General features: G+C 51.1%; 1 protein-coding gene across 2 annotated transcripts in view; it reads left to right on the top strand.

The window, feature by feature from the left end:
* The first annotated feature begins 3,365 nt into the window (after positions 1–3,365).
* The window catches only part of MPP3 (MAGUK p55 scaffold protein 3), a 33,486-nt gene continuing 14,397 nt past the window's right edge, over positions 3,366–22,454 (top strand). The window contains exons 1-15 of one of the 2 annotated variants that reach the window (XM_055256199.2): positions 3,366–3,442; positions 3,724–3,782; positions 4,601–4,662; positions 4,866–4,984; positions 5,222–5,299; positions 6,445–6,525; positions 6,764–6,901; positions 8,722–8,803; positions 10,761–10,846; positions 12,609–12,683; positions 15,560–15,756; positions 18,486–18,550; positions 19,913–19,933; positions 20,531–20,572; positions 22,243–22,407. In XM_055256199.2, coding sequence (XP_055112174.1) covers positions 4,638–4,662; positions 4,866–4,984; positions 5,222–5,299; positions 6,445–6,525; positions 6,764–6,901; positions 8,722–8,803; positions 10,761–10,846; positions 12,609–12,683; positions 15,560–15,756; positions 18,486–18,550; positions 19,913–19,933; positions 20,531–20,572; positions 22,243–22,407 — 1,174 coding nt within the window. In that variant the 5' untranslated portion in view covers positions 3,366–3,442; positions 3,724–3,782; positions 4,601–4,637. The other variant, XM_055256197.2, reaches the window with a different exon arrangement.

The raw sequence follows: 22,454 nt of genomic DNA, 5'->3' as shown, positions 1-22,454 counted from the left end.
TCCACCATGTGAGGATACCTATCCAATGCCATCAGTGAGCAACAGGCCCTCACCAGACACTGAACCGGTTGGCCCCTTGAACTTGGACTTTCCGGCCTCTAGAACTGTAAGCAATAAATTTCTATTACTTATAAATTACTGTGGTATTTTGTTATAGCAGCAGGAACTGACTATGACAGGTTTTAATTTGCATTTCCCTGATGACAAATGATGTTGGATGTGTGCTTTCTCATATGCTTATTGGTTTTTGTATATCTTCTTTTGTGAAGTGCATGTTCATCTCTTTTGCCTGTTTTTTGATTGGGTTGTTTATCTTTTTATTGAGTTACAGGAGTTCTTTATTCTGGATACAATTTCTTTGTCAGATATATTTCTTCCTAGTCTCCCAGTCTGTGGCTTGCCTCTTTTCTTTTCCTTTCCTTTCCTTTTTTCTTTTCTTTTCTTTTGAGACAGGGTCTTACTCTGTCACCCAGCCTGTGACAGTGCACAATCATGGCAATCATGGCTCACTGTAACCTCTGCTTCCCAGGCTCAAGTGATCCTCCTGCCTCAGTTTCCTGAGCAGCTGGGACTACTGGCACAAGCCAACACACCTGGCTAGTTTTTGTAATTTTAGTAGATACTGACTGGGTTTTGCCGTGTTGCCCAGGCTGGTCTCAAACTCCTAGGCTCAGGCCATTCACCCACCTTGAACTCTTAAAGTGCTTGAAGGGATTACAGGTGTGGGCCACTGCACCTGGTCCCTGGTCCTATTTTCTTAATAGTGTTTTTTGTTTCTTTTTTTGAGACAGAGTCTCACCCTGTCGCCCAGGCTGGAGTGCAGTGGCACGATCTCCACTCCCTGCAACCTCTGCCACCACACCCGGCTAATTTTTTGTATTTTTAGTAGAGACGGGGTTTAACCATGTTGGCCAGAATGGTCTCCATCTCCTGACCTCGTGATCTGCCCGCCTTGGCCTCCCAAAGTGCTAGGATTACAGATGTGAGCCACCGCGCCCGGTCTTTTTTTTTTTTTTTTGAGATGGAGTCTCACTGTGTCACCCAGGCTGGAGTGCAGTGGCCTGATCTTGGCTCACTGCAACCTCTGCCTCCTGGGTTCAAGCAATTCTCCTGCCTCAGCCTCCTGAGTAGCTGGAACTACAGGCGTGTGCCACCATGCCTGGCTAATTTTTTGTATTTTTAGTAGAGATGGGGTTTCACTGTGTTAGCCAGGATGGTCTCAATGTCCTGACCTCAGGTGATCCACCCGCCTTGGCCTCCCAAAGTGCTGGGATTACAGGCATGAGCCACTGCACCTGGCCAATAGTGTTTTTTGATGAGCAGGAGTTTTAAATTTTGATGAGGTCCATTTATCAATTGTTTTCAGGGTCCATGCTTTTTTTTTTTTTTCTTTTTTTAGAGATGGTGTCTCTTTGTCACCCAAACTGAAGTGCAGTGGACCGATCATAGTTCACTGCAGCCTTGAACTCCTGGGCTCAAGCAATTCTCCTGCCTCAGCCTCCTGAGTATGTGGGATACAGGCTCATGCCACCGTGCCTGGCTTTTTTGTATCCTTTCTAGGAAATCTTTGCATACCCCAAGATTTAAAAGATACCCTCCTGTTTTCTTCTAGTAGCTTTATCAATTTGCTTTATGTTTAGGCCAATGATCTCTCTTAAATTGTGTTTTGAATATGGTGTGAGGTAGGGATTGGGTCCCTTCAGGCACATAAATATCTACTTGTTCCAACACCACTTCTTGGTGTTGTTGTCCAAAATCATTTGACCCCATATCACATGGTTCTCATTATCTTTCCAACAGTAAGCATTGCAGCTAAAAATGTGTCTCATGCGGTCTCCACTCAAAAAGTGTGGTCTGCAGATCAGTGGCATCACATCACTTGGGAGCTTGTTAGAAAATCAGAATCTGGCACCACTCCAGCATTACACAACCCCCTAGTGAGTCTCAGGCACGTTACATTTTTTTTTTTTTTTTTTTTTTTGAGACGGAGTCTCGCTCTGTCACCCAGGCTGGAGTGCAGTGGCGCAATCTCGGCTCACTGCAAGCTCCGCCTCCCGGGTTCACGCCATTCTCCTGCCTCAGCCCCTCCGAGTAGCTGGGACTACAGGTGCCCGCCACCACTCCCGGCTAATTTTTTTTGTATTTTTAGTAGAGACGGGGTTTCACCATGGTCTTGATCTTCTGACCTCGTGATCCGCCCGCCTCAGCCTCCCAAAGTGCTGGGATTACAAGCGAGAGCCACCGCGCCCGGCCGGCACGTTACATTTTGAGGAGCAATAGTGTAGATATTTTTTGAGGAATGAGGATAATTTTTGAGGAATGAGGGGAAATGTCATCATGACATTTGCTGCCTCTCACAGCCTCCCCATGCACTACAGCCTGTGGGGCCTGCCAACCCATTTTCCCTGGTTCCTGTGCAGGGCTAGATTTACTTCCAGACTTAACCTCTGGGTCCACCTCTCCTGACATGTGCTGTGCTGTTCTTTGCTGCTGGGATTGAGGGAAGGGGGCCCACTCACTCACCCACTCCTCACCTTTTAATATCCACAACCACCTGCTCACTCGCCCAGCAGTTCCTATGCTCTCCCCTATACACATTCTTTCACCCGGAACCTCAGTTTCCTCAATTGCAGAACCAAAATAAGGATGGTCTTGATATCAGGAACTACTGTGAAGGGAAGTGATCTGAGGAGTACCTGGGCATGGAGACAGCACAATAGAAGTCAGTTACCGTCATGGCCATTTCAGAGCTCTTTTTCCAGTAAAGCCCCTGGATGCTGGTCGCCTCTGCTATGTAGCCTCACTCCCCCGCAGCCGGGCAGAATGGAGTCCCCCTTCTCTCCAGCCTGACTTCTCCTCCCCTGCTCCACGCCCCCAGGGCAGCGTGCACCGATAAATCTTTCCCAGCGCGTTGCATTGTTACAGCGTGTTGCCCTCGCATCCGACCGGCCCCCCGCCCCAGCTCGGGAAATCTTCAAACCCAGGATCTCTGCCTTGGTCGTCTTTGAAGCCCGGGCCCCTGGCACAGCGCCTGGCACCTGGAGGGCACTCAATAAATGTTTGCAAAATCGAATTCTCTGTTGAGCAGGTGTCCACCCCTCCACTCGCGGAGGGTGGGTTGTGCGGGCGGAAGGGAAGGCTGGCTGTGTGCCAGGGTTGGGGGGACACAGGCAGGGGGCTCAGGGAGCGGGAGAGCGGGAGGGGGTACGACGACGGCTAGCGGAGCCCGGCCCAGGGGGTGCGGCGGTGCCAGACGCGGAGGGCGGCCTCTGCTCCTCCCCGCGCCGCGCCTCCTCCCCGCGCCGCGCCTCCTCAGGCTCCGCCGCCCCCGCCCGGCGCGGCAGCCGCAGGGAGGGGTCCGGGAAGGCGGAGCCAACGGCGGCCCAGGCTCGGGGCACCCGCGCGGCTCCCGTTCGCGGAGCACACATCCCGGCGCAACGAGGTAGGAGGCGGCGAGGGGAACGGACGAGGGAGCTGGGCGCCGCGGTGGGAGGGGCGGGAGGCCGGACCGAGACCCTCCTCTCGTGCTCCCCGGCAGCCTCGCGACCCACCGAGCCCACCGCGGGAGTCTCAGCCCCGCCCCTCGGCCCCCGCCTCCCTCTTCCCGCGTCCGCCCCGCCGCGCGCCCCCAGCTCCCTGCTGCTCCGCGTCCTCCGGGACCGCCCTCCGAGGTCCCCCAGGGTCGTTGCTCCTGCGCCCAGTGCGCTCCTTGTTCTCCCACAGGTTCCTTCGGAGAGCGAGCGGGAGTCGGTGCTCGGCCTCCTGCGGGGAGCAGCCCCAGGGTGAGTCCGGCGTGGCGGGGCGGGGCGGGGCGGGGCGGAGGCTGGAGGGCCCGGGGCCGCTCTTACGCCTCTTAGTGGCACCGGGGCTCGGCGCTGCGGGCTGGCTCCATGTTTGCGGAATGAATTAATCATGACTCTCCTTCTCCTCTTCCTAAGGAGGACTTTTTGAGGTCCACGTGCTGCAGAGCACCTTTGGAGGGCCTCCTGAGATAGGGGTCCCCCCTCCTGCATAGTGGAAGCCCGACTCCCATTTCTCCCCCTCTTCTCTGCACTCTAGTCTGGAGGCTCCCTTTGGGTTGGGTCTTGGGGGGTCGGGGAGAGGGGGCTTGTAGGCCCAGCCAGGTAGTTGTGGAAGGTGTGTCCCAGCAGGAGATTTGAGCCAGGGCTCTTACAAGGTTACAGTGGAGGGGGCGCGCTGCGGAGGACAGCAGACACTGTCAGGCAGGGTCACTTGGCACCTCCAAGGCCAGGATGGAAGAGCCTGCTTGAATATGGATTTTGACCCACAACTTACTGAACCCTTCCACGCCGCTGTTTTTTCATCAATAAAATGGGAACATTCGCAGTCATTTCCCAGGACTTTGTGCAGACAAAAAGTTTATCATAGAAATCACCCCACACAATGCTTGGCACGTTGAAGACACTCAGCACATCTTAGCTTTATTTCCTTCCTCTCTGAAAAAAGTAAGCAGAGTTATTTGTTCCCATCCTCTCTGTCCACAGCTTGATCTCAGAGAACACAGTAGATGTGTAGTCAGTTTGTTGAATAAATAACGCTTGATGGAGCTTCAATACCCACCCCCACCCCCTTCTCCCAGAATCTGCAGGGAGAGGTCGGGAGGTGACAACGCCAGCATGCCAGTGCTATCGGAGGACTCTGGTAAGTACCTCCCCCGGGCTGGACCTGCCACAGCCCTGAAGACAAGAGCCTGCCTGGCAGCCTCCAGGCCCTGGCAGTGAGAGCCTGGGGAGAGAAGGTCCTCACGCAGGACCGAAGTGCTGTTTGAGGCCTCACTCGGGCTCCTCGGGGGCAGGGAGCACCCACTGCGTTTGCTCTCCTTTGTTTTTCTCACCTCTCCCCAGGTTTGCATGAAACCCTGGCCCTGCTGACCTCCCAGCTTAGACCTGACTCCAACCACAAGGAGGAGATGGGCTTCCTGAGGGATGTTTTCAGTGAAAAAAGCCTCAGTTACTTAATGAAGGTGAAGTCCCACGTCATCCTGCCTGGAAGGGTGTCTAGAGGTCTTTCTAGCTGTCTGTGGCCGTCTGAGGTCATCCTAGTCATCTCCTTGCCCCAGGAAGGCCTTCACTTGCCCACTACACAGGACTTTCTCTTATGGTGCCCTGTCAGTGGCCCAGTCTGCTGCCCCAAATGTCCCCACAGCCGTGGGTGGGATGTGTGGTGTCCAGGGTGCATCTGAAATACTCTGTCTTTGCAGATTCATGAGAAGCTTCGCTATTATGAAAGGCAAAGTCCAACCCCAGTTCTGCACAGCGCTGTGGCCCTCGCTGAGGACGTAAGCCCCAGGTTTCTCCTTACAGTGTCCGCCCCACTCCCCACCCTGTGGGGCTCCTTCATCTTGCCTCGTTTGCTTAGTGTGGGGACACCGGGAATCAGGCGCCCAAAGGTGAAGAGGTGTCTTCTTCCCTTGTCCTCCTCCTCCGCTTCCTCTCTCTGGGTTCCCTGAAAGGTAGGGAGGAACCCGTGAGCCTTGGACTGGGCTGGGAGACACTGTGACGTGGAGCTGCCCACTTACTGTGTATTCTTTAGCAAGTCTGTTTCCTCTGCTGTAAACGAGAGCATTGGATTGGCTCAGCAGTTCCCAAACTGTCCTGAGTGATTTGAATAGGTCAATAAGACATCTGTGCTTTCCTGAAGTCAAGGGACCTACAGTGTGTACCCGCATACTGGCTCAGGCTTCTCATTTTTTTTAAAGGAACACTTCTTAATTTCTTGTGGACCTAGTCGTCTGTGTTGCGTGGTTGGGGAAAACCCATTCTGGTTGATTACCAAGATCAGTTCCTGAATAAACTCAGCTAACCCCAGGAGATGGCCTGGGGAGGGATGAGTGCAGCCTGTGGGTGCAGAGCCCTAGGTCCTTCTCCACTGTGGAATGTGATTAGGGGCACATTAGATTGCCTGGCTCCCAGGCTCAGCGCTGCGTGTCCCACCAGCTCTGTGATGTTAAGTAGGCCACTCAGCCTCTCTGAGCTCCCATTTCCTCATTCATAAAATAGCATCTGAGAGCCAGGTAAGCCCAGGTTCAAATCCTAGCTGTGCTGTATATGAGCTCTGTGATTTCGGGCAAAATGTTTAATCTCTTTGAGTCTCAGGATTCTCATCTGTAAAATGGCAAAGTGGCAAAGTAACAAGACCCTCTGCATCAAGTGGGTTGCGAGGGTTCAGTGAAAAGATCCACATAAAGCAGAAAGCACGTAGGGCTTAAAACGGTGGCTCCTTGGAGGATGGCCCCATAAAGCTGCTCCTGACCCCTGGTGTGATGTTCCCAGGATCATCGTCGTCGGGTGGCTGAGGGTCTGGTGTGCCCCGGGGGCTGCAGCTGAGTGGGCCCTTGGGCCTATGGCCCAAAGAGGAAGGACCCAGCAGATGTGGGGCAGGGGCACCTCCAGCCATCAGTAGCGCCTGTCTCATTCTCTGCAGGTGATGGAGGAGTTGCAGGCCGCCTCCGTGCACAGTGATGAGAGGGAGCTGCTGCAGCTGCTGTCCACCCCGCACCTGAGGGTAGTCATGCAGAGCCCCTGCCCAACCATGCCTCTGTGTCTCCTGGGATGGGGGCGGAGGGAGCGCTCCTCGTGAAGCTGAGGAGTGGAGACTTCTGAGGGAGCGATCCTCAGCACTAGTGTCTGGGCAGTTGTCTCTCTGGCATGGCGTCTGCCACCCTCCAGACCACCGCCCAGCCGTGGCCTGCTGACCCTGTGAGCGGCGGGCCAGCCCTCCTTTTCTCCGGCTTTCCCGGCAGGCTGTGCTCATGGTACATGACACGGTTGCCCAGAAGAATTTTGACCCCGTTCTCCCGCCTCTGCCTGACAATATCGATGAGGATTTTGATGAGGAATCGGTGAAGATCGTCCGCTTGGTGAAGAACAAGGAACCCCTGGTAGGTGCTGCTGCCTGCCTCTCTCTAACTCACTCTTCCCCTGCCTCTCACCCCTACCCAGAACACTGGACAAGACCCTCCCTGAAGTCTTCAGAGTGAGTGACGGCAGCTTTGCCGGGGCTGCTGCTCATCCTTGTGGTGCCTCTGTGTGCAGGGCACCCCTTTCTCTAGGTGGCTACAGCCCCTCTCAACTGTGGCCAACCCCCTTTGTGTAGTTAATAACCTGCACAATTGTACAGGGTGACCCTGATCATGCTTTAAGCCAGAAATGGACAAACTACAGCCCAAGGGCCAAACCCAACCCACAGCTTATTTTTTTAAATAAAGCTTTTTTTGGAGCACAACCAGGCCCATTCACTTACAGATTGGCTGTGGCTGCCTTTATAGTGCGATGGCAGAGTTGAGTCGTTGTGACAGAGACTGTGCGGCCAGCCTAAAATATTTACTTGTGGCCCCTTACAGAAAACGTGTGACAATGCCTGCTCTGAATGTTGAGGAAGCACAGGGCATTCCTCTCCTCAGAAGACAGATTGCAATCACTTTGGTCCTGGTTCAGCATTGATTTACTGAGCAAAGGGACAGCGTTGTTTATGGGATGCACGGAAGTGGTGGAAGCCCAGAGAACTGAGATTGGCTCTAGAGGATCCCACAGCTGGCATTCTCTGTTTCCACCTTTCCCCACATGACCTCCGAGGAGCCTCTTCTGCAAACAGACGAGGATCTCTCCTCTGCCTCTGTTTCCTCACCTGTAAAATGGAGCAGCCATCCATTGATTTAGCACACACATTGTGAGCCCTCCTATCTAGGCTCTGTATTGGGTGCTGGCAGTTCAGAGCTGAATAAATGATGGAGCGATGCTGGAAAGTTCTCAGGTCTTGGGAGCTAGAAGTCCTGGGGTTCTTAGTTGATGGCCTCTCTTTCTAGCAATAATTATCTTATGTACTTCAAATAGCTGGCACAGATGATGTTAACAATAAGTGTGCAAATGTGTTTGCAGTTACAGCCACTAATAAGTGGTTAACATATGTTGAGTGCTTACTGTGTACTAAGTGCCTTGTGTGGAATCCTTGCAACAACACTGTGAGTTAAATGCTGTTCCACATCTCGCAAGAAACAGGCTTGGAGAGGATAAGAGATTTCCTTGCTAAGGCCACATGCTTTTTGTAAACGGCAGAACTGTGTTCACACCCAAGGCTGTCCAGCCCTAGAGCTTAGCTCTTAAGCTTTCTGCTGTCCTGCTGCAGTCCGGCCTGTGTGGTGCAGGAAATTGAGGGCTTGTTAGTGCCTTTCTCATCCTAAGTGTCATCTCTGCTGTGCTTCAAGGGCCAAGTCCTGGTCCCGAAGCCCTGGCTGGGGTGCATAATTGGTTTCCCTCAGCAGCAGCAGAAGGCCCGGTAACCCTGTGATTGGGTAGAGGCAGGGTAAGAATTAGCTGGCACGTATCATCCTCATTATTAAATCTCTTTGCAAGTGGTAGGAACTGTGATATGACAGAGATGTGATGGAGAACGTACTGGATTTGGCATCACAAAAAGCTTTCCCCTTTACCAGCTGGGTGACCTTGAGGATATTTAACTTCTCTGAGCCCCAGTCCCTCATCTAAAATGTTGCAGCGTTATTGTGCCTTGTAAACTGTAAAGTGCAGGGCTATATTAATGGGGGATGTTGGTTTTGTTTTGTCTTCAGCATTGGGAAGGTCCCCACTGATCTCTCTGGACTGTCAGAGGGAGGGACTGGGGAGGCTGTGTTGGGGCCAGAGAGTAGGGGTCTGAGGTTTGGAGCTGCTGCTTAAGAACCTGTCTCTTCTGTCTCGGGTTCAGGGTGCCACCATCCGGCGGGACGAGCACTCAGGGGCTGTTGTGGTGGCCAGGATCATGCGAGGAGGCGCAGCAGACAGGAGTGGTGAGTGGCGGCAGTGCAAAGCTGGCCCAGCCCCGATCATGGCCATTGTTCCAGAGCCCTCCACCTTTGCTTATAGGTCCCCTTATCTCCCTCCTATCAGGTCACCTGTTTGGGATTTGCTTTGCTTTCCGGGGTTGTGGCTGGAAATTCTCATCTCCTTCCCAAGTCAGTAGAAATTTTAATAGAAAATATAAGCCAGCTGGGCATGGTGGCTCACACCTGTAATCCCAGCACTTTAAGAGGCCGAGGTGGATGGATCACTTGAGGCCAGGAGTTCGAGACCAGCCTAGCCAACATGGCGAAACCCCATTTCTACTAAAAACACAAACCTGGGAGGCGGAGGTTGCAGTGAGCCAAGATCATGCCACTGCACTCTAGCCTGGGCAACAGAATGAGACTCTGTCTCAAAAAAAAAAAAAAAAAAGCCGGGCACGGTGGCTCACGCCTGTAATCCCAGCATTTTGGGAGGCCGAGGTGAGCGGATCACCTGAGGTCAGGAGTTCGAGACCAGCCTGACCCACACAGAGAAACCCCATCTCTACTAAAAATATAAAAATAGCCGGGCTTGGTGGCACATGCCTATAATCACAGCTACTTGGGAAGGCTGAGGCAGGAGAATCGCTTGAATCTGGGAGGTGAAGGTTGCGGTGAGCTGAGATTGCGCCATTGCACTCCCGCCTGGGCAACAAGAGTGAAAGTCTGTCTCAAAAAAAAAGAAAAAAAGAAAATATAGGCCATGCACGGGTGGCCCACACCTGTAGTCCTAGCTATTCGGGAGGCCCAGGCAGGAAGACTGTTTGAGCCTAGGAGTTTGAGGTTGCAGTGAGCTGTGATTACACCACTATGCTCTAGCGTGGGCGACGTAGTGAGACTGTCTCAAAAAAAAAAAAAAAAAAAAAAATACATATATATATATATATATATATATATATATATATATATATATAAATATATATAAAATAGTCATGGAGTACTTTGGGGTGATTGAGAAAAAGCTCGTGCGTTGGTTTAGTCCAAGGACTGTGACAGTTAAGAATATAGCATGGGCTTGTGGGATTACTAACTGTGGGACAGGGATGACACCCTTCCCCCACCCCAGGTCTTGTCAAGCTGCTATTACAAAGAGTTTGTGCCCCAGATTCGTTTGGGTAGAAAGGTTGAGAGTCACCGGTGTGTGGAAGAGCTACTAAGCTGGGAGACAAACCTCCTGGTATAGGGGGATATTACCCCCAAAGTCTGGGGGGGTCGTCGTTGCAGAGAATCCTAGACCAGCAGTTTGCAAACATTAACGAATACACGAATTACCTGAGCATCTTGTTAAAATGCAGATTGATTCAGCAGGTCTGAGCTAGGCTGAAGATTCTGCACTTTTAACCTGCCTCCAGGTGATGCTGATGCAGCCGGGCCAGTGCCCACTTTGAGTAGCAAATAGGGCCCTAATATGCAGAGACATTAATCATTCAGGCAGAGGCTCACAGTGTGTTTACACTCTTAATGATGTCTTCATTGGTGCCTTTGTCTTTCCTTGTTAAGACTTAAGAACGCCATTCTAGGAATATATCTGTAAACCTAGGAAGGTGAAGAGTTAATGATAATTTTAAAGAAGCAGAGGTTATAGCAAAAAGAACACAGGCTTTCTACATCAGAATAACTGTGTTTGAATACTGGCTTCATTATTTCTTAGCAATGTGGCCTTAGGCAAGCTGCTTAATCTTCCTGGGTCTCAGGTGCCAACTTGTAAATTGGAGATTTTACTGGGTGATTTGAATCCTCCATGCCGAGTGAGGTGCCCAGCACTCAGCGGGGCTTAGTTTGCCCCAGTCCCACCCATCAACTTTAAACCTCAAGTTGGCCCTGCAATGGGCTCCTCAGGCCGGCCCCTGTGGTGCTTGGAGCTCTGAGCGAGGGGTGCTCAGGTCCTCCTCCTGTGCTGATGGTCAGTCCCTGTGTCTCCTAGGCCTGGTCCACGTTGGAGATGAGCTCCGAGAAGTGAACGGGATCGCAGTCCTGCACAAGCGGCCCGACGAGATCAGCCAGATTCTGGTCCGTGCTACAAGCCTGCTAGGGATGTGCTGGGTCTTCAGACACCCAGAGCAGGGCACTTCCTGGAGCCAGGACAGATTCTGGCTTAGCCTTGCTGTTGTTCTGAGGAGGTGGCAGGCAAAGTGGCCTTATGGTGTGCCCCTAACAGTGTGCCCGGGGTATGGGGTGGCGGCAAGAGGAGGGGAACTTCCCTTCCATCTGCCTCTCTTAGACCCTCTCCTCAGCACAGACTTCCTTCCTTCCCCTGGCTCCCTTTCACAAGGCCCCTCCTGGGTCCTGGGTCCTGGGTCCTGGATGTGAATCCTGGCTCTGCCTCCTTCCAGCTGTGCAACCTTGGACAAGCCATCAGATCATCTGAGTTTCCATTTCCTTTCCTTTAACGTTGGGATAGAGATTCTTTCTCAACCAATGTGTGGTTATCATTGGGATGCCAACATCCAGAAAAGGGTAAAGCCCTTCAGAAGTGTAAGGGGATTTTAAGGTATTAAATGCTTGGCTGAAAACAACCTCCATGGTCCATTCTGGGGAGTTGAAGTCAAAACTGAAATTGTGAAAAGCCCCAATCATAGCTTGATCCCCGTTATCATCAGGATTCCTCCCCTGACCTGACACTCTGCTAACTTCTGATGGTTTTGGGGGCAGAAACAGGATGAGATCTGAAAAGAGGAGGCCCACTGTTTAAAGCCCTCTCTGGGCTGGGCTCGGTGGTTCACACCTGTAATCCCAGCACTTTGGAAGGCCGAGGCAGGTGGATCACCTGAGGTCAGAAGTTCGAGACCAGCCTGGGCAACATGGTGAAACCCCGTCTCTACTAAAAATACAAAAAATTACCTGGGCGTGGTTGTGGGCCCTTGTAATCCCAGCTGCTTGGGAGGCTGAGGCAGGAGAATTGTTTGAACCCGGGAGACGGAGGTTGCAGGGAGTCGAGATTGTGCTACTGCACTCCAGCCTGGGCAATGAGAGCAAAACTCCATCTCAAAAAACAAAAAAACAACAACAAAATAAAGCCCCCTCTGTAGAGGATGCAGATTGCAGGCAGGCCCTTCAATCCTTTTGCCCAAGCTTGCTTTTTTGTGGCTTTGGGTGCCAACCTTCTTGTGCTCCAGAGCAAGGGTCTGGGCTTTCTGGGTAGTGGAGAGGCCAGGAGGTGATCTTTTGGGCCCTGCTGTCCTGGTCCGACTGCATTCTTCCTTGTTGGGCCCCCGGCATTGGGCTGCAGGGTCTCTGTAGATGCGGGTGAAGGGAGCTCCTAGAAAGCTGGGCATGGCCTGAGATTGGGGAGATGGAAGCAAAGAGGGAAGTATTAATCAGAGACCAGCCCCAAATCAGGCAGGAAAGAGGCAAAGGAAACCGAGATGGGTTGTTCAGATGACCCAAGAGAAAAGCAAGGAAGGGAGCCCTCTGGGGCCCTAGTGGTCAAGAGGGATGGAGAATTGGAATTCAACACGTAGTGTCCTTGGGTTCTCATGGAAAGTCTTCCGTCCCTTTGTCTTTTGAAAATACAGTTACCAACCCCCCACTGCTAAATTTGAACTGGCTTAAAAATAATAAAAATACTAAAAAATACAAAAATGTACAGTTACTTGGTTACTGAGTTTTGTTTTAGTTCATTCAACCAGGGCACCATCCTAGAAGGGTGGGCCTCAGGGGAGGCTGCAAGTCTGACTTTCTGAACATCAGTTTTTAGGCCTGAGAAGTAAGAGTTAAACTCTTGGAGGGTTAGACCTGGTAGGCGAGAAGCTTCTGTTCTCTCTCGTTTCAGGCCCAGTCCCAGGGATCCATCACCCTAAAAATCATCCCAGCCATCCAGGAGGAAGATCGCTTAAAGGAGAGCAAGGTATGGGGAGGTGGGTCTGCCGTGCCGTCTCTCAGCTTGAGAGATGCAGCTCGCTGGCTGGGGGCTGGATCCAGTCTAGTCTCTTGTAACAGTCATTTGGGAATAGATCATAGATCTGATCCTAGTAATCTGTGCCCAGTGGAGGACTTTAATTCCGTCACAAAGTGATTCATGTGTTTGTATCCTGCCTGTTTCTAAACAGGATTTGACGTGGCTTACTAATAAAAGACAAGGTTATTTTAATTGAAATAGAAACTCAGGGCCATGAAGAGGAGGAGAAGGTACCAAGTGTGCTGAATTCTGAACCAATTAAGTAACTGCCATTTGTTTAATTGTTGCTGAGCCTGCCTTATTTGGTCACCTCCTCTGTGCCAGGCACTCTGCCAGAAGCTGGAGACAGGGACTCTTGGTAGCTTCAAGGCTTCCTGGTGCAGAAGGGCAGCAAGTCTTTCATTGCTATGTGATAAGTGCTTTGCCAAGATTCTGTACAAAGAGTTACAGTCACCCTAGAGGGTGTCACAGAATGGGGATGTTGGAACTGAGGCCTGAAGGAGCTAAAGAGTAGGACCTTGGGGTCTGCCCATACAGAGGCTCCCTGGCATTCTGGAGAGGAGCATGTTAAGGGCAATGTGGTGGGGCTTTGGCGGGAGGATGGTGGTGGGTTTTGCTGGGGAGTGGGTTAAGCCTATGTTCTGAATGGCTTCGAATGCCTTGTTAAGGGTTTTGGCATAATTTTTGCTTAGTTTGAGGCCCCTTAGAAGCTGACCCTGAGACAAGGATTGAATGCAAATGGTTTATTTGGGAAGTGACCCCAGGAAATACCAGTACAGGACTGGGAAAAGGAAGACAGCCAATCTGACTAAGGGTGTGTTATCAAGCAGGTTACCACTATGGGCAGCTGGAGCTTAGTCTTGCTGGGAACTTGGGGAACTACTTCTTCCCCTGTAGAACATACGCCTCCATCATCCCACCCAGGGGCCCTGGGAGCTGGGCGATCTATATACCAACTCCTGCCAGGCTGCACCCGGGGGATTAATTCCTAGTAACTTCTGCCTGCTGGACTAGAGAAGAGTAGGTTCCAGTGGCCAGAGAAAGTAAGTCCTTAGGCAAAGAGATGCAGGTGCTGGCAGCTGGAAGTCAGCCCAGGCTGCACTGAATGGTCCAGCCCTGGGGCATATGGGAGGGCATCCCACAGCCCAAGAGATAATCCCATAGGTTCTAATAAGCTCTTTTTTTTTTTTTTTTTTTTAAGGATGGGAGTGGTGCAGTTGTACTTGTGTTTTAGAAAGCTCCCTGAGGCAGCCACGGGGAGGAGGGTGGAGTGGGTAGAGGTTGGAGGCAGGGAGGCCTGGTAGAAGGCTCTTGTAAAAGCCCAGGTGAGACATTATTAAGACCTGAACTGTGAGATGGTGGTTGATGAGATAGAGAGGAAGGCATCACTTTGATTTCACAGTACATTTGGATATGAGTTTCCTGGCAGCCAAGGCAAAAAGGAGAGCATAATGAATTACATACTGTTGAGCAGACAATGGAAGGAAGCATGCCAGTTTTTCAATGATTCCCATACCTGCCTCTCAGTACTTAATGCATGAAAGAAGAGACATTACAGCATCTAGCACAGAGGAGATGTCAGTCGATACTTTGAAGAATGTGGATTTGTAATGGGCTACGTCTTCAATGACAGTTTTTTACAGCAAGTGAAGAAATAATCTTTATATAGCTGTTTCTTATTTGTGCTCTTTGGTTAAATCCCAGGGCATAATATTTCCTCTTATCTGGTGGAAAGTGATTCTTCCTGGGACAAGCGAATGTGGTCCCCATATGCAACTTTGAGGGTTCTGACTTGAGGAACCCTCTTTGAGGAAGAGAACTTGGTTTTCCTAAAGGACAAAATGAGTAGCCTGTCCCCCAGCCCATCCTTCTTGAATATTTCTTCTTGATCCAGATGGTTGATTTGGGCTGGCCACTTAAGATTACACTCTTCTGAGTGCTTAGGACCCTGGTAACATCTGTGGCTGGTTAAGGGCATCTGTCCCCACAACATATGCTAGAAAGTTCTTACTATTGTCCAGTGGAATCTTTTCTGGTGGCATATAAAGGAATACAGTTTGTATCTGTCTGAGGAAGACCCCTGATTGCTTTTTTTTTCCTGTTTGCCACTGAAGTGATTGGGCCCTAATGGTCTGAAAATAGAAATAAATAAAATTAACCAATGCCACTAAATTATAGAAGAGAACAAGGAAGTGTGAAAAATGCTGTGTCCTCACACCATCTTCTCCAGAGAGGGTGACTCTAGAGTAGAGGGGGGAATTAGGGCTTGGCTGAGTCTATGGCAGATGAGGCAGGATTGAGCCGTAAGAGCTGTGGGTGTCAATTACCCACTGAAAAGTGACGGTGAGGAGTCAGTAACAGTAGTTTTGTTGATATTTGTGTTCTTACCCAAACGTCTAGATTACTTATATAACAGATGGCTGCTGCCTTCCGTCAGCGCAGTTGGCGTATCAAAAATAACACTTGAGTTAGAAATTGTGCTTGTCTTTACTTTTTGTTCCCAGGATTAGTTGTTGCTGTGTGTATGCTAAGAGGCTGTTATGAGGACAGCTGGTCAAGTAAATAAGGAAATATTTAGGTGGGAAATTCAGTCATGGGGTCTATTAATTTTCTGATTCTTGATGGACTTCCTGACTATAGTATCCCAAATGGTTGAAGAACAGTTAAGAACGTACATGCAGTGTATTTCCAAGTAGCTTTCTATTCGAAAGGCCACTTGGTCCTCCTAAGTGTGGATGGTCATTGTCATGTGGCCTTTGATGTGACAATGACCTGTCTGTGCTCACTTGGGGAAGGGCCGCCTCACCAGAGCCCTCCTTGTGCAGGTGTTCATGCGCGCCCTCTTCCACTACAACCCTCGGGAGGACCGGGCCATCCCTTGCCAGGAGGCAGGTCTGCCTTTCCAGCGCAGGCAGGTCCTGGAGGTGGTGAGCCAGGACGACCCCACGTGGTGGCAGGCCAAGCGAGTCGGGGACACCAACCTTCGAGCCGGCCTCATCCCCTCCAAGCGGTTCCAGGAGAGGTGGGTTTGGGGTGTGTTCTGAAGGGCTGGTTCCAGAGTGGTGGAGGCACGGGTACATGGCAGACCCCCAAGTCTCTGTGCTCACAGCCAGAGGGGCCTGCTGAGCATTGTTCCCCCAAGGTAAGTACCAGTTGCACTTGTGTTTGGTCTTTTCCCATAACTAGTGATGATGGTTATTTGAGATTTAAAGGAATCTATGGAAATTTATGTTATTAAGTTAATGTGTGTGTGTGTGTGTATTTTTTTTTTTTTTTTTTTGAGACAGAGTCTCACCCTGTCACCCAGGCTGGAGTGCAGTGGCGAATCTTAGCTCACTGCAACCTCCACCTCCCGGGTTCAAGCAATTCTCCTGCCCCAGCCTCCCGAGTAGCTGAGATTACAGGCATGTACCACCATGCCTGGCTAATTTTTGTATTTTTAGTAGAGACAGGGTTTCGCCATGTTGGCCAGGCTGGTCTCAAACTCCTGGCCTCAAGTGATCCACCTGCCTTGACCTCCCAAAGTGCTGGGATTACAGGCATGAGCCACTGGGTCCAGCCTAAGTTAATGTATATTTTATAATGCATGCTTAGAGAATGCTGAGAAATAAAATATAAAAATACAGAAGAGAGGCTGGGCATGGTGGTGGCTCACGCCTGTAATCTCAGCACTTTGGGAAGCCAAGGCAGAAGGTTCCCTTGGGCCCAGGAGTTTGAGACCAGCCTAGGCAACATAGTAAGACGTTGTCTCTACAAAAAGTAAAAAATTAGCTGGGCATGGTGGCACACACCTGTAGTCCCAGCTACTCGGGAGGCTGGAGTGGGAGGATCAGTTGAGCCCAAGAAGGTCAAGGCTTCAGTGAGCTGTTATCACACCACTGCACTCCAGCCTGAGTAACAGCGAGACCCTGACTCAAAAAAAAAAAAAAAACCAGAAGAAAACAGAACAGGAGGACTATGAAATTCCCCATGTCTCACCCCTATCTAAACTGCATAGTTTATTTCCTTACTGTGCTTTTTATGTGAGTGTTGCATACAGAATTTGGGGTCTTGCTTTTTTTTTTTAAACATTTTTGGCATGAGTAGTTTCCATATTATAGCATCGTTTTTGTAGTGTGATTTTAGTGGCTGTATACTAACTCATCAGGAGCTGTGCCATTCATTCCTAGGCGGCAGGTATTTAGGATGAATTGAGCTGGCCTCGTGCCGGCATCTTGCGGGCTGCTGTGAACCCAGGGTTTCTGCCCTGGAGGAGCTTATAGTTCAGTGGAAAAGCCAGACACTCTTCAAACACGCAGTTTATATGAACGTGATGGGTGCAAGGGAGGAGGACATGGTGCTGTGTGAGTTCATGTTAGGAGGCTGCGCCGTCATCCAGGAATGCAGGGAAGGCTTCTCAGAGGAACTAGCTAAGTGATTTCACAGCTTTCCTGTGGCTGCACTTCTATTAGGTTGTTCCCAATTCTTCACTTTTATAAGGCTGCGGTACTTACTTTGCACATAGACTGTTCCTCATGTTTCAAATTATTTCTTTAGACTTCCAAGAAGGTCAGTCTTGGGTCAGAGGGTGGCAGTTGTGACTTCCACTGTGGGTTGTAGCCCTCACATCTTTTGGTGTGTGGACTGTGGTAAGGACAGAACCTCAGGGTTCACCCATTTCAGTGGCCCTCAAGATGTGGCCCCCTGGCCAGGGGCTTCAGCGTCACCTGGGGACTTGTTAGAAATGCAGATCCCTGGGTCCCGCCCAGAAACTCACATTCTAACAAATGTTCCAGGCGATTCTGAGATGCCGAAGTCTGAGAACGAAGCTCTTTTTTCTCAGGAACCCCAGACCCATCTCCATTTTAGGGTTCCCAGGTCTTGGCAACATCTTACCAGAGGATGTGGGGGAGAGCTCTTCAGCTGCATTTTTTTTTTTTTTTTTTGAGACATGGTTTCACTCTGTTGCCCAGGCCGGAGTGTAGTGGTGCTATCTCAGCTCACTGCAACCTCCGCCTCCTGGGTTCAAGCGATTCTCCTGGATTCTTCTGCCTCAGCCTCCCGAGTAGCTGGGATTACAGATGTGCACCACCATGCCTAGCTAGTTTTTGTATTTTTTAGTAGAGACAGGGTTTCACCATGTTGGCCAGGCTGGTCTCGAACTCCTGACCTCAAGTGATCCTCCCGCCTCGGCCTCCTAAAGTGCTGGGATTACAGGTGTGAGCCACCACGCCCGGCCCTTCAGCTGCATTTAAATGTGGAAATCTAGACAACTCTGAGAGCCCCACCTCTCCATTCATAGCCACATTGGACAGTCTGCTGGGGCCGAGACTTCCGCTGAGGGGAGGGTGTTAAATTAGGGTCACTTCTGTCCTCGGCCTCTCCTGGGAGTCATTCTGCTATTTCCCAGCTCCCTCGGAGATGGGGAAGCTGGGGAGTAGAGAAGGGGCTGCCTCTCCTTGGAAATTGGCCATAGGAGAGTAATGACCAGCTGAGGATCGTACACCAGGCTGGATCCCTGTGTGGCCATCTTGAGCTGGATGAGCTATTTCTGGAGCAAGAGACTCAGTTTCTTCCTCCTGGTGAGCCAGTGAGCCATGTGAAAGTGTTCCCTTCGTTGGAATTTAGTGCGAAGCAGGAGGCCCTCAGAGTGTCCAGTGTGTACCCACCTGTGGGATCCAGGCCTTGGCTTCCCAGGTTTTCCAGAAGGTTCCTTTCAAGTGGTTCTCTGGCCCAGCTCACGGGCCCGCCCATCCCCTTGTGTCCCTGCAGACGACTAAGCTACCGGAAAGCCGCGGGCACCCTGCCGAGCCCCCAGAGCCTCAAGAAGCCCCCCTGTGAGTAGATTGTCAGGGATGGCACTGCAGGGAGGGCCCGGGTTAGGACGAGGGAGGATTCAGGCTGGGAAGAAGCAGGCAGTGGGCTGGAGGGGGCATCAGGGGTCTTGTCTGAGCTCATGGACTCCAGAGGCAGGAGGGGGTGGGAAGTAGGAGGTGGGGGGCAGCTAGTCCCTGGAGAGGAGCTTGTATATTTGGAGTCCATGGATGATGCTGGGGGGCATGTTAACAGCTTTCCCAAAATGATGTGCAGATGTGTGTGTGTTCACACACGTGTGCATGTGCGTGTGAGGATCCACAGCTTTCGTTAGATTCCCAAGGGCTCTCTGACCCTGAAAATGGAAGAAGCACTGGTGTTTGAAGGGAATGGAGAAGGCCGTGTGTGACCCGGTGCCTCCGGTAGGGCTGCCAGATTGCCAGACTGGGCAAATACAAATAAAGGATGCCCAGTTGAAGCTCGAATTTCAGATAGATGACAGATTGGTTTCTAGTATAAGTATGTTTTTATTTAGTTTTTATTATAGTATAAGTATGTCCTGTGCAGTATTTGAGACATACTTACACTAAGAACTTACTTGTCGTTTATTTGAAATTGAAGTTTAAGTGGGTGTCCTGCATTTTAGCTGGCAACTCTACACCATGTAGCACTTTACACTTTAGAAAACACGTCCACCTACTTCTTGGAACCCTGTGAAGTCGGTAGAGTCAGGTATCTTTTCTAAGCTGAGAATATGTAGGGCCACAAGGTTAAGTGAGCAGAGGTGGGGTCACATTTTCTGAAGGCCTGTGATCAGAGCCCCAGGGTAGGTCCCTGTGTAGAGAGGAAACTTTTCCAGGGCATGGTCTCTCTGGTACTAGAGGGCAGACTTGTAACCGAGTGAGCGGCCTGAGCAGGTTCCAGGTGACGAGAACACAGATGGCCTGCAGCTCTGCTCCACCCCGCTCCATCCTCAGGCATCTGCGTTTTCCAGGGCCGGACTCCAACCCCAGAAAAGAGAGAGTGGGTCCTATTCCCACTGCAGGATCCTAGAGTAAGCTGCTCCCAGGGCCCCTGACAATGGCCACTTTTCCAGACTTGCTGTCAGGTTAGAAGGGCCCCTGAGTGCAGTGGCCTTGAGGCTGCTGCGCCACTGATGAGCTGGCTTTCTCTGGGCTGCTAATGAGACACACACAAGGAGACTAATTAGAGCAGGTCTTGGGGTTTAATAACGTACCACAGCTCAGATCACAGGTTCGTTGGAGGAAAGGCAGAGAGGCCAGATGGCGGGCTCCTCAGGCACTCGGGCCGTGGCTGCCCTCAGCCGCAGGGTCCCCACTTCCCTCCACTAACGCTGTTCCATCTGTCTTTTGTGCAAACCGCAGATGATCAGCCTTGTGACAAAGGTAGGCCCAGTATCTATCCGCTGTCCACAGGCGTGGCCCCTTTTCCATGGAACGTCTGGGGCCTGAGGGGCTCATGTTCTTTCCCTATCTGGGCAGCTGTGCCCCTCCCACTGTCTGCACACCTCTTCCTGCTCTGCCAGCCGGACTGGGCTGTTCCTTGAGGCAGGCAGAGCTGGTGGGGACAGGGTTCAAGGCCTTAGGGGCACCTCCCTGCCCTCCTGACACGCGGGGCCCAGCCTTTCCAGGACTTGGCTGTGCTGTGATGGGGCTGGATAGGAGACAAGGGGTGGGAGGGCAGGGCAGGCTGGAGTGAATCCCTCCCTATTCACACTGCTCACACTCAGGGACTGGGGAGGCCTGCTGGCCTAGAATCCCCCTCAGGGCCTGGAAAGGCTGTTAGGGGCCTAAGCGTGGAGAACTGAGTGAAACAGAAGACCTTGCTTTCTTGGGGTGTCCAGGACATGGGATTTCCCCTGAGCTCCCCACGAGACACCATCCCAGGGGCCTCTTCCTGCCCGGCCATCCAGGGGCTGGGTGCCCTGGGCCAGATGTATCTGGTGGGACTCACTGGCTTCCCTCCCTCTGTTTGCTTCCCAGAGGCCTGTGACTGTGAGGGCTACCTCAAAGGGCACTATGTGGGTAAGTAGCTCCACCTGACACCCATATGCACCACCTGCCCCACCCCAGGCCCCAGAGTCAGGGAGAGGTCAAAGCAGGGTGATCTGAGCCCCAGGAGTCCTTCTGGAGCAGCGGAGCCTGTGGGACCCCTGTCTCTCCTCAGTCTCTCCTCTCAACCCAAGCAGGAACTGAGCCTGCCCAGGCGTTGGGCCCCCACCCAGCTTTTACCCAGCCGTGGGGCACACTGCCCTGGCGGGAAAGGCACACACACCCCTACATTAATACCAATTCTATTATCACCATCATCGCAACTGGAGTTTATCCAATATTAACACCACTACGACGCAGTGAGGGGTGTTTGTGGCTCTCCAGAGCCCCTTTTCACTTCTTTTGTTTTGGTCAGTTTTTTCAAAGGTCTTAGAGATAAAGCAAAAAGTTTTTTTTGTTTTTTGGTTATTTTTTAGAGACAGGGTCTTGCTCTGTCACTCATGCTGGAGTGCAGTAGTGTGTGACATTGCAGCTTTTGCAGCAGCCTCAACATCCTAGGCTCAAACCTCAGCCTCCTGAGTAGCTGGGACTGCAGGCACCTAACACCATGCCCAGCTGATTAAAAAAATTTTTTTTGTAGAGATGGGGTCTCGCTATGTTGCCCAGCTGGTTTCAAGCTCCTGGCTTCAAGCAATCCTCCTTTTTAAAAAGTTTTTAAACTTTTTTAAAAATTATTTTTTGAGACATGGTCTTGCTCTGTTACCCACACTGGAGTGCAGTGGTGTGATCACAAATCACTGCAGCCTCAGCCTCCCAGGCTCAAGCGATCCTTCCATTTCAGCCTCCCTAGTAGCTGGGACTACAGGTGCATGCCACTATACCTGGCTAATTTTTGTATTTTTTGTAGAGACAGGGTTTCACCATGTTGCCCAGCTGGTCTTGAACTCCTGAGATCAAGTGATCCGCCTGCCTTGGCCTACCAAAGTGCTGGGATACAGACATGAGCCACTGCACCCAGCCCCTTAACTTTTGTTTTGAAGTTAATTTCAAACTTACTGAAAAGGTGTAAGAATTATACGAAGAACTCCCATATACTCCACACCCAGATTCACCAGTTGGTGCTCCTTTGCCATGTTTGCTCAATTTCATTTCCCACATCTCTGCATTTTTTTTCCTGAGTCATATGAGACTTAGTTGTAGACATCGTGTCCCTTTAACCCTAAATCTCTCAGTATGTATTTCCTAAGGCCAAGGACTTTCTCAGGGCAATGATCAAATTCTGAGAATTTAAAATGTATCCAAATCTATTATATGCTGTTATTTAAATGTTAACAATTGTCCCCATCATGTCCTTTATGGCATTTTCCCTTGGTCCAGGATCTAATCTAGGACCACACAAAGTATTTGTAGATTCATATCCTCATTTCACAGATAAGGAAATTGAGGCTCAGAGAGATGAAGGGACTTGTCCAAGGTCAGTCACATGCCAAGTAAAACAGTGACCTTAAGCCCTAGTTTGTGAATGCAGGGGTCACCCTTTCATCTTATTATTGTATTTCCCGAACAACCTCTTCCAGTAGCAGGAGGAGGTTGGGAGAAGTCAGTGGGACTCAGTCCCATCTCCAGGTCTGGCCAGGTGGGAAAAGTCTCTATGGGAGATCCTGGGACAAATGCCATGGTGTCCCTCTGCCCCTCCTCCCAAGCTGGTCTTCGGAGGAGCTTCCGGCTGGGCTGTAGGGAGAGACTGGGTGGCTCGCAGGAAGGAAAGATGTCCTCTGGAGCTGAGTCTCCGGAGCTGCTGACTTACGAGGAGGTGGCCAGGTACCAACACCAGCCTGGAGAGCGGCCCCGCCTGGTGGTTCTGATCGGTAGGTGCCATCCTGGGTTTCCAGGAAGTGATCTGGTTTCCTCCCTG

This window comes from Symphalangus syndactylus, chromosome 20, assembly GCF_028878055.3.
Source record: "Symphalangus syndactylus isolate Jambi chromosome 20, NHGRI_mSymSyn1-v2.1_pri, whole genome shotgun sequence".
NCBI lineage: Eukaryota > Metazoa > Chordata > Mammalia > Primates > Hylobatidae > Symphalangus > Symphalangus syndactylus.
This window is presented reverse-complemented; position numbering and strand designations above follow the sequence as displayed.